This window comes from Lissotriton vulgaris, chromosome 9 (assembly GCF_964263255.1).
Source record: "Lissotriton vulgaris chromosome 9, aLisVul1.2, whole genome shotgun sequence".
NCBI lineage: Eukaryota > Metazoa > Chordata > Amphibia > Caudata > Salamandridae > Lissotriton > Lissotriton vulgaris.
Window position 1 is genome coordinate 340,133,306 of NC_141697.1, and position 16,333 is coordinate 340,149,638.

The 16,333-nt window shown below is 45.6% G+C and overlaps 1 protein-coding gene across 1 annotated transcript in view; it reads right to left on the reverse strand.

The window, feature by feature from the left end:
- TRIP11 (thyroid hormone receptor interactor 11) overlaps nucleotides 1-16,333 on the reverse strand; it is a 485,462-nt gene that overhangs the window by 418,057 nt on the left and 51,072 nt on the right. The window contains exon 2 of the mRNA XM_086937682.1: nucleotides 3,893-3,954. Within this exon, the coding sequence (XP_086793808.1) occupies nucleotides 3,893-3,954 (62 nt within the window). The remainder of the gene's footprint in view (nucleotides 1-3,892; nucleotides 3,955-16,333) is intronic.

Consider the following 16,333-nt stretch of genomic DNA (forward strand, 5'->3'; position numbering starts at 1 on the left):
TTCAACCCCTACCTATAATAGGGACGCCTTTTGAGAGGGTGGCTATGGACCTCATAGGACCCCTCCCTAAAACACGACGAGGGAACCAGTACGCTCTAGTCATTGTGGACTACGCCACGAGATTCCCGGAAGCCTTTCCCCTTCGGGCCCCTACCTCCAAAAACATCGCAGAAAAGTTCATGGAGTTATTCTCGAGGGTGGGTTTTCCTAAAGAGGTCCTAACAGACCAAGGCACTCCATTTATGTCCAGAGTGATGAGGGAGGTGTGCCAACTCCTGAACCTCCACCAGATCCGGACCTCGGTATATCACCCACAAACGGAGAGTCTGGTGGAGCGGTACAATGGGACCTTGAAGTCAACCTTAAAGAAAATGCTCACCGTGAATGGGAACGACTGGGACCTTCTGCTTCCGTTGGCCCTATACGTAATCAGGGGCCAGAAACAGAGCAGTCTGGGCTGTTCATCGTTCGAAATGCTTTATGGACAACAACCCCGGAGTCTCCTGGAGATGACTAAGGAGGTCTGGGAGGCTGAAGAACAAGGGGAAACCAAGACGCTGTTGGAATACAGCCAAGACCTAAAGAACAAGTTGGGAAAGATACGAGACCTGGTGTATTCCCACCTGGAAAGTAGCCAAAGTAAACAGAGAACCTACTACGACAAGGGAAAGAGATGGAGGCAACTCGCTATAGGTGACTGGGCGCTCGTGTTATTGTCATCACCCACCAAGAAGTTTCACAATGAGTGGCAGGGACCCTACCGTGTGGTGGAGACCATAGGGAAAACCACATACAAGCTCCAGCTGTCCGGAAGGAAAACCTAGATTTTCCACATAAACCTGCTAAAGAAATGGCTGGGTACTCTGCCCATTAGCAACCATCTCGCCATGCCCACAGGACACATAGACGTCACCACCCTGGACGAGCTCGTGATTAATGGAGACCTTTATCAAACTGAACAGGAAGGACTACAAAGGATTCTACGGCCCTTCGCGCCTTTGTTCTCCAACCTACCCGGGAAGACCAACCTGACAGAACACCGAATAGAAACCCCGATTGGTACTACGGTCAAACAACGACCCTATAGGGTACCAGCGGCCAAGAGAGGGGCCATACGTAAAGAAGTCCAGGAAATGCTCCAACTCGGAGTGACCCGGCCCTCACGTAGCGAATGGTCCTCACCGATCGTGATGGTCCCCAAACCGGATGGCAGTAGCAGGTTCTGCATGGACTTCAGGGCCTTAAACGCAGTGTCTTCCTTTGACGCCTACCCCTTACCAAGAATCGACGAGTTGATCGAAAAGTTGGGAGACGCCCAGTACATCAGCACCCTCGACCTGACCAAGGGATATTGGCAGGTCCCGTTAAGAGAAGAAGACAGGAAAAAACCGCTTTTGCCACCCCAGACGGACTATACAAGTTCAACATACTCTCTTTTGGGTTACACGGGGCGCCCACCACCTTCCAGAGGGTGATGAATGAAGTACCAAGGGAGCACCAAAGCTTCAGCTCCGCTTATTTGGACGACATCATTATATTTAGCCCTTCTTGAGAGAGCCACCTTCAACACCTTCAAACCATCCTACAACAGCTAAGAACTGCTGGATTGCATATCAATTCTAAGAAGTCCTACATAGGGTATCAGAAGGTCAAATACCTCGGATATATGCTCGGACACGGAATTATAGAACCACAAATTGAAAAGGTCAGGCCCATAGCTGACACCCCTTTCCCGAAAACCGCAAAAGACATGAGGGCGTTCTTGGGGTTGGTCGGTTATTACCGCCGTTTCATACCCTCATTTTCGGACATCGCGGCACCCCTCACAGATACGTTAAAAAAACAGTTTTCTGCCCTCGATTACCAAAAACCCACTCCAGAAATATGGAAGGCATTCGAAAGGTTGAAAAGGGTCATCACTACCAGTCCGGTATTGTCCTCCTCCGACTTCTCCAGGCCCTTCATACTACACACTGACGCCTCCGACTTTGGTATAGGGGCCGTGTTGTCCCAGGAGACTGATGCTGGGATCGAGCACCCTATATTATACATAAGTCGTAAACTGTTCCCTAGGGAGGTGAGGTACCCGACAATAGAAAAAGAATGTCTCGCCATTAAGTGGGCCTTTGATAAGCTGCGTTATTACCTGGAGGGGCACCCATTCACCCTGTACACAGATCACGCTCCCCTGCAGTGGATGAGTTGCAACATGTCCAACAATCCGAGGGTTATGCGCTGGTTCCTTTCCCTCCAGCCCTTCACCTTTCAAGTATGCCACCGAAAGGGGAAGGACAATGCTAATGGTGATTACTTGTCAAGATTTCTACTCCCCGATCGGGAGAATCCTAGGGGGAAGGTGTGTGACGGGGGAGTACCGGATGACCCAATGCAGCATGACGGACAACTTTCCTTGAACAATGCCCTATTGCTTTTACCTTTTTTCGAACAGCAACTGGAAGAGCAAGGAGGACGTTCCACCCGGACCCGAGGCTCGTTCTCCAGAGGAGCACTGCTTCTTTAATTGGGCGGAACTCATGCCGGAACACGCCCACGACTTCAAGGTAAAACCCAGCCTTGAACACACACAGGTGTGTTCATCACCCGGAGGCGGCGGAGTAGTTGGGAGAGACGAGGAGAACGACGGAGGAGAGTGGAGTACGGGAGGAGAGTGGAGTACGGGAGCAGAGAAGGAGAGAAAGATCGGAGGAGACTGGAGAACGGAGGCAGGCAGCGGGGACACCACAGGAGCTCGGACCCTCGAGGAGGAGGAGGAGGAGGCGACCGAAGGCGAGCACGGAGTGAGACGAATCGATTACAGTGACAAGCCAGGAGGCCAACGTGAAGGCGCTTCGCCCAGCCACACTTCGAGGAAAGTGTGGCTCTCGCAGGTACGGTCACGCTTTGCAGGCTGGGAGGGACGTAGGTGGGCTAAGCCTCCCCGAGACTCACACGGCATTCCTCTGCACTATCCCCCCCCTCCCTTTCACTGAACCGGCACTATAGTGTTTCAGAGTTGGTTGTACACGTGTGACTCTCACTCCCTTCCCCCACACTGTATATAATTGCACCAGGACTAAAGTCTGTCCCGCATCTTTCTTTCCATACCGTGACCCGAGCTGGAAGGTAACACGGCTGACCTCCGGACTACAAGACCCAGTCGTCCCCGGGAGAGGAGCGGAGCGGTAGCAGAGAGGCGAAGGAACAGGCAGTCCATTGCGGAGACAGAGTCAGAAATTCCCCTTCCCTATTACCGGAGAGTGATTCAGCGAAGGCGCATCTTCAAAACAATAAAACCAGCATTACCTTCAGTACCTGTCTCTGTGAGTCTGTTCCCATCCCCACAGCTTGTGTAATGAGGGCTTAAGTGTACTTCCAAAGAACTTGAATACTAACTGTCAAGAATAGTGTCATGTTATTGCAGCGAAAATAGAAAGGTGTTCAGTTGTGCCCTGAAGTTAAAGTCTAGTTTTGCCAAAATTGCTGTGGGTTGTTGGGTTTACAAGAGCCCACTGATATAAAAAAAATTGTTTGTTTGTGGACATGGTGTTTATCTTGAAATGGAGAGAAAATGAGCACTGGCTGATTTGAGAAAAAGGGATAACGAGTAGCCTCCTGTATGCAGTCTGTTAAACCGGCCACACTAAAACAAGTGCATGATCTTCAAACATGATAACTTAATTTACCATACGTAAATAACCTTCCAATTGTTTAGTATTCTTCTGTATGTCTATGCCTTTTCGTTCACTTCTGTGCATTTTATTTTTGTAAACCTTGTAAAGCGCTCTGATACCCTCACGAGTCAAGTTTGCGCTCTATAAAACATTAAAAATAAACAAAATAAATAAAATCATGGACGTGAACACTGATGATCTAAATAAGTGCAAATCCTTACCTCAGATTTTTGTGTGGCATGAAAGCTTTCTATTTCTCGCAGCCTGGAATCTGCAGTAAGCACTGAAAGACAAATAGTTTTGTAATTGAATGGTATCCATGATGCCACCACACAAAGCATACTCAGCATACAAGCAAGCATGATTGCCTTCCGACTATATTCGTAGAATCAAAACATTTTTGCGCGTTATCCATTGCATATTAAAGTTCAGATTAGAACCCTAGGCTGAATCTTAGATGAAACTCTGACAATGCATTTACACGTTTATCTCAAAAAGATTTCCTGTTTTCCTACATTACTGGCTGAAACCTTTTAGTGAGTCTGCCCTTCTAGTGTCTCCAACATAGCCTCTTATCACAGTTTGTCTATCCCAGAAGGTTGTAGGAGCCTCTTTCCTCCCAACCACTTTCCAGTCTGCAGAATGCCAGCCATCCCGAAAGATCTGCCCTGCTGGGTTCGACACCTTACAGGGAGCGAGGTTTCACTGAGGTATGGCCTACACCGCAGGAATATATTGCATGCAACCAATGTAGTAAAAAAAATAAGGTGTAATTTAGATGGCAATAGTAAAACACTGTCTGTTTTAACCAATGCTTACTTTGTCCTGATTGCTACAGGTGGCCAGCAAAAACCCTTATTGAGTGTCATTGACTTTGAGCAAGAGATAGAGGCAGAAGGGAGAAAGAACAGGGCGGGGCTATCGGAAAACAGTGGTAAAGAACAAATGCCGGTATGAAAGAGTGAGATAGAGACAAAGGTGGAAGGTCTTAGAAGACTTGTTAGATGTAAGATTAGACAGCACCGATATTCGGCACCAACAGTCGGTTCCTAGGGGAACAATCAATGTTTTGCTGTTAGCACAAACTAGGTACTGATCCTAGCATTTCAAAAAGCAACAACAAACATCTGCGATTGACATGCACCATTTCTATTCATTTGTAAAGCATCAATATACACATCACATTCAAACAAAGTTAAAGGAACTAATCAGACACGCACAAAACTGCAATTTGTGCAGCGGCCGCAAATCTAGTCTCGCTATAAAGGGATCAAACAGGACTTAGGACCTTAAACTAATGTATTACCTAACCTTCAATGCAACATGTGTGATCAGCAAACGTTAAATATGTATGAAAATACGCATATTATGAATAGTATAAATTAGTTTGCACATTGAAAACACGTTCGAGGTTCTTGTGACGTCTACAAAGTACTCGGCCTTGTGGTTTACAGTCATCATAACCCCTCAATGGCAATACAGGGCCATATTACATGGTTACCCATTATGTACGTGTGTAGATATATTTACCCCACACAGCAGGCAGAAGGGTACACAGCATGCAACAAAGAAGCTGGCACTCTGCCAGCTGTTAGTTACTTTATTCCCAGAAACAAACTGTGATAGTGATCAAGGCCGTAATGAGTGAAACTGGGGTGACCTGATTATCTTTTTGGGGGAAGTAAATCACTAACCATTGACAGAGTGAGAGCTTGACCAATGTCGGTTTTGGGGAATAAAGTCTATAAAGCAACTGACAAAGTGCCATTGTCCTCATACATTTTTCTGAGTGAAGTAGATCTTAAATTGAATCTGAATTAGACTGTATCATCCATGCAAGGCACGTTGTTTGTCAAAATGGCACTATCTCTTGCACTGTGCATCCATCAGAGGAAAATCGAATTTCCACTTGATATGAGATTTATTTATTTAAAGAGTGTTATAACGTACAAAGAAGACACACGAGTACCAGAGTGTTGTATAGAAAGCAACCCATATCCCGTTACAACACAGAAAACCACCCATAAAATATAATGAAAAATGAAAAATAACTGTACACTGTCCCCAAACTATCTTGGGTGGGGGGGATGATGACTCGCGTTGCTATAGTAGTATGTCTACAGCACAAGGGCTTCCTTTATCCAATTCTTCCTAAGACTCTGGTATTGGAACAATTAGGTCTGATCCTGAAAAGGAGATCTTATGGAAAGAATCTGTTAAATAAGATAATTTTGACTTCTTTCTGATAGGCTAATATTGAAAAGTTCCACGTGTTTCTGGAGGAAGAGAGTTCCAAATTCTTGGGGCTGACATTTAGAAGGTGCGGTCATAGGTCTTCTTTTTTCTGAATCTTGGAGGTTCAACTAGGAAGGAGCTAGTACTCCTAAGGGAGCGGCTGCATACGGATATTAGATCTCATATCAGATTTAAGGGTGTCTTATGGTGGAGGGCTTTGTGCATCAAGCAGCTATCATCAGCTCACCATTGCTTCGGAAGGGTCCAGAGGAGAGATTTTAGAGATGGAGTGATGTGGTTGAAACATCCCGATCCTATAATCAATCTTGCTGCTGGATTGAGTATTGCCTTAAGTGGTGCAGTTCTTCCTTTCAGCAGACCTGTTAAGGTTGCAACTCCTGTATTGTAGTCTGATAATTACCAGGTACTTTACTTCCATCTTGAAATCTGCAAGTGGTATAATTGGTTTTACCTTCCTGAGGATATTAATTTGGAAAGAGGCTCCTTTTGTGGCTGCACTGATGTGTGCTTGCATGTTGAGACTTTTATCCAGATGGACTTTGTTGATTCGATGATAGGTTGCAATTGAGGGCACTAAGGTGGGTAATCTATTATTCCGCTGTTGGTGAGCTGTGTGGTAGGGATAGGAGTAGGAATTAGGTGTTCAGGGCATTCAATCTGAGGTGGTACTGTGATAGCCAGAATTGAGTTATCAGAAGTGTGTCGTTTAGTCTTACGATGTCTTCCGGGGAGGAAATCTTTAGGTAAAGCGGAGTGTTATCCAGGTACATGTGATAAGATAGGTTTGCTTGTTTGAGGATCTCTGACAGTGACTCCATATAAAGGTTGAACATAGTATGGGATAGGGTGGATCTTTGCAATTGGGGATGGGATGTAAACGGAGCCTGCAAATCAAGTGGGCTTTATAGGGCAGAAGCCCCTAATAGCCTAATTAAGCAACAGGTCAAATATCCTGGAAGCACAAAGGCATATCAATATTGAAGACAAATAGCTCATGGGAAGGTAACAGCTGACAGTACAAATCATTGTAAGTCACAGATGGTCTATGGCATGGTTATACTAGGGTAGTGTACAGCTAGTGCCAGTAAGCAAGTCATTATTTAAATAATCAAATTCCCCCAAAAATGAATTGCATCGGGGGAATTTCAGTTTCAGAAATTACAATAACGTTTTATTTGAAACCAGCAATTAACACCTTTTGGTAAATTTCAATAGTTTTATGAGAAAGTCATCTGGCTTCTAAAAAACACATATCTTCAGATACCTCTAGAAGTGGTGTAGCCTTGAAGACAATTCTCTCATTACATAAAGCATTAACCTTCTCAGAAGCTCTATGTGCTTGGTCAGCCTTCACTTTGACTTAAGGTGCAATGACAGTTCATTGCTATTAACTTTAGGTTAATGTTCGCAGCGTGCATTGAGAGGGGAAAGCTAGAAGCAGAAAAACAAGGTAAGTGATTGTAATTTTCACCATTTTAAATTGTTATACAAAGAGGCAGGAAAACCTATAACATAATGAGCATAACAACAGTTCAAAATATTCGTTAATGAAAGTTGGCTCTTCCCTTTCAGTCGGAAGCCGGAGGGCTCGTGCCCTCTTTAGCCTCACGAACAGGTAAAAAAAATACAAGTCTTGATTTGCAAGCATTCTCTCCAAACGTAGAAAAGCAACCTCTACAGTATGATCTTTGTGGGAGGTTACCCTCAGCTTTAGGACAGGAAATAGTAGAGGGTGTGTATTAGAGAGCGTTTAGGAAATAATTTGAACAAACTTTGACAGCCTAAGATTATCATAACTTGAAGAGGTAGGAGTGCATGATCTGCAGGCAAAACAGCTGCAACTACTAAATCACTTAAAATCAGCTATCATGCTGGGAATTATTGTGTGCATCAATGAGAAAAAGGGAAACACTAGATCGTGTGTTTTTTACTCCCAAAACCTGGCAGCGTATTGCATTTCAGAAAAACATTACCTTGCACAGATGGACAAGAAGGCAGATACGACAGAGTCAGGTGGTAACATATTGGGAGTAGCCAGAAATGAGATTGACTCTGCCCCTCCCTGCCCGCCCTTCAGGTGCACTTCAGCTGTTGTAAAATTCCACCACACCCCAGTGCAGTTAGATTCATGCTATATTTGGATGTGAAAGCGTGTAATGCATTTATTTCCTGCAGTTCTGAAGTTGTTAACTCAGCAGTACAAAACGATATATAAATGCCATATAATAAAACTACATTTACCAAAAGGCAAAAAAAATATACTGGCATAAGGAAGAACAGATTATCCACTGTATTGATTCTTAAAGGCTCCTTTTTAGGTCTCGCCTGTCGATGCGCATGCGCATCGAGCAAGCGAGACTATGGTGGCTTATCCACTCTTTATCCAACTTGCAAGGAATCGTGGCGATTCCTTGCAGTGCCCGTGACTTTTAAGCTCAATGCGCATGCGCATTGAGCTTAAAAGCGCGTGCACATCAGTTCCCTCAGCCGCACTTCAGGCCCCCGCTCCGCCCCCTCCCCTGCCCGCCGTGTCGCATTTCTCCTCTCCCCTCCCCTTATCTGCCGTTCCTTCGTCTGTTCCCTCTCCCCGCTCCGCCCCCTCCCCTGCCCGCCGTGTCGCATTTCTCCTCCCCTTATCTTCCTTCCCTCCGTCTTGTTTATATCTGTAATCTATTGACTTTCGTAAAAAGCCGTGGGAAACGGTTTATGGGGTGATGGATGTTCGCCTCGACTCTGGGAGTAGGGCATGCTGCTGGACTTTGGGAAACCATGCATTCGTTCCTCGAGGACCAGACGTCTCTGCAGAGGTAAAACATTTTGTATATTAAAAACAAAACTCTGCCTTTCCCGCGACAAGTTCAAAGGTGCAACATTCAGCTTACAGGACGGACACATTCTAAACAAACTGTGCACCTAACCCTGCTCGAGAGAGTCCTCGTGGGCGCAGGCTGCCTCATTTCCTGTTGCACGTGCATACCACAGCCTGTCCTGCTTTGCAGCACCCCGCCCCAAGGGCTTGGCTCCCTTCCAGGAAGCAAGGACCGCGAGAGAGGGGGGGGGGGGGGGGGATTGAATTACTATTTGAATCACATCCATTTTGTATATTAAAAACACAACTCTGCCTTTCCCTCGACAAGTTCAAAGGTGCAACATTCAGCTTACAGGACGGACACATTCTAAACAAACTGTGCACCTAACCCTGCTCGAGAGAGTCCTCGTGGGCGCAGGCTGCCTCATTTCCTGTTGCACGTGCATACCACAGCCTGTCCTGCTTTGCAGCACCCCGCCCCAAGGGCTTGGCTCCCTTCCAGGAAGCAAGGACCGCGAGAGAGGGGGGGGGGGGGGAATTGAATTACTATTTGAATCACATTTTAACCTCTCCAATTATATATTTTTTATAAACCGTTGCTTTTTGTTGTGGGTCTAGAAAACCTGGTTTGGATCACGCCTCCAGGATATAAGTTTAAGAGCGTTTTTCACCCACAACAATCCTCGCGGTACAGAGTGGAATGTATATGCACATGGACATCAGCTCATTAATTCGCTGAGGATAGCGAAAGTGACATCACTGATTATTTGACTCCTCGCCAATGACAGCACACATTTGACTGCCAGGCCCACCTTTATCCCCTCAAGAGACTCCTGTTTCATGGTGCTGGGACCAAAGTTAAGACACAACCCCTCACTCACCCTCACCCTCACTCACCCTCAACCACTCACCCTCACTCACCCTCAACACCTCACCCTCACTCACACTCACTCACCCTCACCCCCCTCACCCACCCTCAACCCCTCACCCTCATTCACCCTCACTCACCCTCACCCTCACTCACCCTCAACCCCTCACCCTCACTCACCCTCAACCCCTCACCCTCAACCTCAACCCCTCACTCTCCCTCACTCACTCATCCTCACTCACCCTCAACCCCTCACCCTCACTCACCCTCAACCCCTCACCCTAACTCACCCTCACTCACCCTCACTCACCCTCACTCACCCTCACTCACCCTCAACCCCTCACCCTCACTCACCCTCAACCCCTCACTCACCCTCACTCTCACTCATCCTCACTCACCCTCACCCTCACTCACCCTCAACCCCTCACTCAACCTCAACCCCTCACTCACCCTCACCCTCACTCACCCTCAACACCTCACCCTCAACCCCTCACTCACCCTCACCCTCACTCACACTCACTCACCTTCACCCCCCTCACCCTCACTCACCCTCACTCACCCTCAACCCCTCATCCTCACTCACCCTCAACCCCTCACCCTCACTCACCCTCACCCTCACTCACCCTCAACACCTCACCCTCAACCCCTCACTCACCCTCACCCTCACTCACACTCACTCACCCTCACCCCCCTCACCCTCACCCTCACTCACCCTCACTCACCCTCAACCCCTCATCCTCACTCACCCTCAACCCCTCACCCTCACTCACCCTCAACCCCTCACCCTCACTCACCCTCAACCCCTCACTCACCCTTAACCCCTCACTCACCCTCACCCTCACTCACCCTCAACACCTCACCCTCAACCTCAACCCCTCACCCTCACTCACCCTCACCCTCACTCTCACTCACCCTCACTCTCACTCACCCTCACTCTCACTCACCCTCAACCCCTCACCCACCCTCACTCACCCTCACCCTCACCCTCACTCACCCTCAACCCCTCACCCTCACACAGTGCAATAGGTCTCAGACCATTTCAGTTAGAGCTTTTAGAAATGTTTATGGCTTTATTTATTTGTAATTCTTTAGCATTGGCTACAGGAAACAAAAATGCTAAACATTTACAAAAAACACCCATAAACAATTCTAAAAACACTAACTCTAATGGTGCGAGACCTATTGCATTTCCAATGCTTGTTTTTTTAATTATTATTTATTTATTTATTTTATTTCACAAATTTTTATTGGTAGTTTCCATAGCAAAACAAAAATATACAAAAAAACATACATTAAGGAAGCATTGGCGACAAAGGTAATCACAAGAGATATGACAGCGAATACAATAAATAAAGAAATAGAACAATCACCTTAAAATCTGGGTAGAATGAATAGATGAGGTAAATTAGGACTAATACAGAAAAAAAGAAAATATACAGCAATTAGTGAAGGCGGCATGATAGCAATCATTAGCTTCGAAAATAGCTTCTACACAGGTGTTGGAACACAGATAGCGGCCCACTCCGGGTGAGGTAAACCAGAGGAGACGAGAGGTTATTGAATAGGATTGGTAGTGGGCAGACACGGTCCCATGGGTGTAACGAGCAGAAAGTTTGTGGCAGGGAATCACGGGGGTTTATGTAAGCTGAAGTAATTGTCGAGGGATGTCCACATTTGTCTGTGAGGGGGCGCCATGGGGTGTTTTGGAGTGAGATATTGTCAGAACCTCTCAGGTTTGTGATCCAGTTTAGCCAACAATGAAATGAGGCCTTGCGGGTGCCTTGTTGTAAGCGAAAAGAGTCTGAAAGGGTACCGTTGATGGCAATTCTAGCAGACGGCGAGGAGTAAAGGACCATTACCATGTTGATGTAGGAGTTCCCTAGGTTAAAGGCTGTCATGCAATGGTGTAAGAAGGGCCAAGAGACCCTATCAAACGCTTTTTCAGCGTCGAGGGTTATGGCTACCATTGGGGTGAGTGTTATTTTGGCTTTCTCTAGGATATGGCATAAGAGACGTGTGTTGTCGTTGGACATACGATGCTTTAAAAACCCCACCGGAGAATCACTGATTAATTTGGGAAGAATGGTATTTAGTCTGCTCGCTATGATTTTTGCATAGACTTTGCAATCCAGATTTATGAGTGAAATGGGACGATAGTTTTTAGTTAGGAGGGGGTCTTTATCCTCCTTCGGGATAACAATTATAGTGGCTTCGCCCATTGATTCTGAAACACTACCAGAAGAGGCTATCAAGTTGAAAAGCTTTTGGAGCATGGGGATTAGTGACTTATCAAATGCTTTATAGAAATTCGCAGAAAACCCATCTGGACCAGGGGCTTTGTTGCTTTTAAGTGATTTAATAGAGGCCAGGATTTCTGCGTCTTTAATGGGGGATCCTAGTGCAGAATTCTCTTCTTCAGAGAGCTTGGGTAGATTCAAGGCATCTAGGTATTTAGTGCAAGCGGCCGGGTGTAAAGGACAACATATTCTTGTATAGGTCTTCGTAAAAGGACTTGAAAGTGTCAACAATTTTCCCCTGTTTGGTATGTGTGTTATTAGCAGAGTCCTTGATTGAGGTTATAGAAAGCAATTTTTGTTTATGCTTGAGATAGGACGCAAGGAGTTTCCCAGCTCTATTCCCTTCGCAAAGTTTCAGGGCTTTGAATTTATTAACCCAGACACCTGCACGCCTGCTTGCAATGGCATTATATTCGTATTTTTTTTTCAATTGTTCTAAAACAAGTTTGTTGTCTAGGTCAGTAGAATGGGTGATTTCTAGGGATTTGATGTCTTTTTCGAGTCTATCAAGACCTAGATTTAGTTTTTTATTGGTTCTTGCTCTGATGCCAATGATTATCCCTTTAATTGTGGCTTTTAGTGCGTCCCAGACTATGGAGGTGTGCATCTCAGGGGAGTCATTCAGTGAGATGTGTTCAGTTATGGCGTCTTCGATTAACTGTTTGTTTAAGGATCAGATAGGATTTCGTCATTAAAACGCCAGCGTTTTGGGGGTAAAATTGAGTGGGAGCCCGCATGCTTGGCGCTAATGCAAGCATGGTCGGATATCAGCTTTGGACCAATATCTGTTTCCTCGATGAGGTGAGTGAAAGGGCTTGAAATTAGGATATAATCAATTCTGGAGCATGAATTGTGTGGTGCGGAGTAGAAGGTATAGTCCTTCCCGTCAGGGTGTTGGAGCCGCCAGGAGTCTTTTAATAAGAATTTGTTGCATAGGCGTGTGAATGATTCGTAGGAACGAGAAGGTTGGAACGAGCATTTTGAATTGCTGTCTATAAAGGGTCTATTGGAAGATTGAAATCTCCACCTACAATTAGGAGCTCATCTTGTTGAATATTCTCGATCGCTTGAGAGACTGATTCCCAAAAGTCAGTTGTATCAGAATTGGGACCGTATATGTTCACCACATGGATTGGATCCTCGTCTCTCAACAGGTGGGTAATCAGCAGCTCCGATTTTTATTTAACGTTCAGAAAATGGCAAACACAAACAATGAGAGACACAAAGGGGTGGACATTTTAAAAAGTGCAGCGTATGTGATAGTAGATGCTGCTGTGAGAATGAATGCAAGGTGAAACAGTGGATGGAATAAGAGTATAAGGGGCGGTGGGAGAGTGTATATGGCATAACTCTGGGACACATGGTGCCAGAGCGAATACGGAAAGAGTGGATGAGGCTGAAAGTGGCTAGCAGGGCAAAAAGCAAAAAGATAATGAAAGAGTGGATGCGATGGGGCACCAGAGTTGCCCTGCAGAGAGAGTAAGGAAAAGATGAGAAGCTGCTGAGACCTAGAAAAAATAGAAGAATAGCAAGTTACAGACAGACCTTTAAATTCTGCTGCGCCTTCTGTGAGTAAACACAAGAAAGGAGAGCAGAACTTCTTCCTGTTACTTTGTGATATATAAAATGATTTTGTTTATATCCATGCAATTATTTTTAAATTCTGCTTTTCAGATATTGACGCGTCCTAAAGATCTGGACTGAGACAAATATTTACATAAGGAACATTTGGCTCCTGTATAAAATAATTATAGGCAGCAGACCTGATAACAAGCATTAGCAAAGCTAATAGGTATTCATTTCAAATGAAAAAAGCACACAAAAAAAGCTTTTGCTGGACCAGCCACGTCATTTTGTAGGTACACAAGAAACCTACGAAATGATGCAGCCGCTTTTTTTTCTTGTTAGTTGGATTGGTAACTAAAAAGAGAAAAAGAAAATCGAGGAAAAGTGTTTTTTTAAAGCAGGTGCGGTGGGAACAAACGGAGGAGCAAAAGTAACATGGGGAGACGGTTTGAGAGGAAGCAATACCTGGGCATGGGATTTTAAAGTGGGTGAAGTAATCAACATTAGGGAATGGGTGGGGGTGGAAGCAACACAGGGACAGGGGCTAAACATCACAGGATGCATGAGGGGAATCAAACAATAAAAACGAAAAACAGCATCATGGAGCTGGCACACAGGTGAGAAGTCCACGCTGAAGGGGTGGAGACGAAACACATTGGTGAGAGAGATAAACAGGGAGCGCGGCGGAGGGGGAAAGAGACGCACACGAGAAAGAAAGACGGATCACACGTGCACTCTTGTAGATTGTTTAATCTAAACCACAAAAGTATTGCCTAAAAAGTAAGCAGAGGAAGGAAATAGTATTGTGTCCATGCTCCAGGGGCGGGACAAATACAATAAGATGAAGGAAAGCACACAGACCTAAAGTATAAGAAGAAGGCAAGCAAGAGTGACATTGATGCCAATCATTGGTAAGTAACTGGCAAGCTCTAAGCCCACTGTAAGATAACTATGCCTCGCAACCTTAGCCGAGATCTAAAAATGAACAAATGAAATAGAAAATGTGGTTTGAGACAGGGAGTGTATAGGGACAATAGCGATAGCGTAATCAGGTCAATCAGCTTACATGAACATTACAGTAACAATTGTGCCGTAGGTCACTAAACAATCCAATATTAAAATCCATTTTAATGAGGAAAAGGGATGGTCTAGTGAGACAAATGTGCAACAATGAGAATGGATTTTTATCCTGGTCTTTTAGAGGTGATCCTTGCATATGACCACTATGCCTTAGTCCTGCCAGTCAGCCAATGGTAAAGCTGACAAGTGATGCACTCTGCTCGAAGTCTACCCTTCTTTCAGCAATGAATTTTATAAGTTACTGCAGTGCAGATATGTTGATCCATATTAAATGAGAAACCTTCAGCCAGACATAGTGCACCCTGGCTTCCGGATTTGCAAGTTTGCGTTTACTGTTATAAGGGTGGGCTCCCACGTCTCTATATGTCATACAAGGTTTACTAATACAGAACAAGCCATGGGTGTCAAACTTGACGTGGGGCTATTAAGCAGATATAGGACTTTAAAGGGGCGGTCGGAAACAAGGCTTGGGAAGCTTGTCCAGTTTTCGTATGATGTTTTTTTATTATTAGTGATTAAAGCACAAAATAATTTATATAGGGGTGTCACCAGGTTTCAAAACCGGGGTTTTGCAGTTGGTCCAACATTTAGTCTCTCTTTATGGATAGTGACACAGGGTAATAGGTCTCCTCTTCTCTTTCCTGCCAGGTCCTGGTTGATGGTCACCACCAGGGCCCCTTAATAAAGGTTGCAAAAAATATTAAGTTGCTATGCAGTGTGGCATGCTTTCCTTAATCCAGTCCCCAGTCGTGATCTGGTTTCGCCACTCTCCGTTGCTCCTGTCAGAATCACTAGTGTCCTACGTCCATAGGCAAGTACCCTCCTGTGTCTTTGGGGTATCTTGAAGATAATATGCAAGCCACTTAATCACAGTTCTCACCCCCCTTTCTCGTCAGCACTTATTTTTAGAGCAATCGGAGCCCCCCCCTCCCCTCACACACCCGGTGCCAATGTGTTGCCTCCAGAGGCTATTTCCACTCATTAAGGTCACACAACAATTTGAATGCTTTTAAGGGGTATGCTTTCTTTCCCCCTTCAATGTGCTCCCCGATCCCCCTGTGAGTGCCAGTAACAGCCCCCTTCCCCTTCACTCACTGCCGTAGTCACAACTCTCCAGAGTTGTTGGAGGCGTTTCCATGTGAGCTGGTGGCGTCCACCACTCCTCCAACCAGCTCTTGTCTTCCTCCTCCGTGGTGTCCTGGTTGCGTCCATTTTTCCTGCATCGTGGAACCTTCCTCCGGTCAGGGCCTTGCCTTGCCTTCACAGTTCCTGGAGAAGTCCACTGGATCAATCTTAATCTCTGCATGTCCTCTATCGGCATCTCTCCCAGTCTCTACATTTGTTTTCTTCTGGTTTTCTGAGAGACTATCCTGTGTGTCCGTCTTCCTTTTCTTGGCTGGGACTCCTCCCTTCGGGGCCAGAAAGAGGTGATCCTTCCTTAGTTTTAGCGACTCTTTTCGATGCCGCGTCAGCCCCTCCCCTTCTCGAACATGGAGTTTGTTTTCATTATTTAGATGCCACCAGCATTCATCATCCATCTTTGTGGTGCATGTCTCCCCTGTATCAAGTAAGTGGGTCAGGCTGGGTGTCCGAGTCTCACAATGACATTTTGAGCAACAAGCTTTTATATTTGCACCTGACGAAGGTGAGCGTGGAATAGAAACGTAAGCTTCTATCCTTAACTATCAGGGTGAAAGTAACCACATATATCAGAAGATGCTGTTGGTGGCCAGACAGTAGGGCTGAGTTCTGTCATTTTGCAGCTTGTTGCACTGCTGCTGTCACG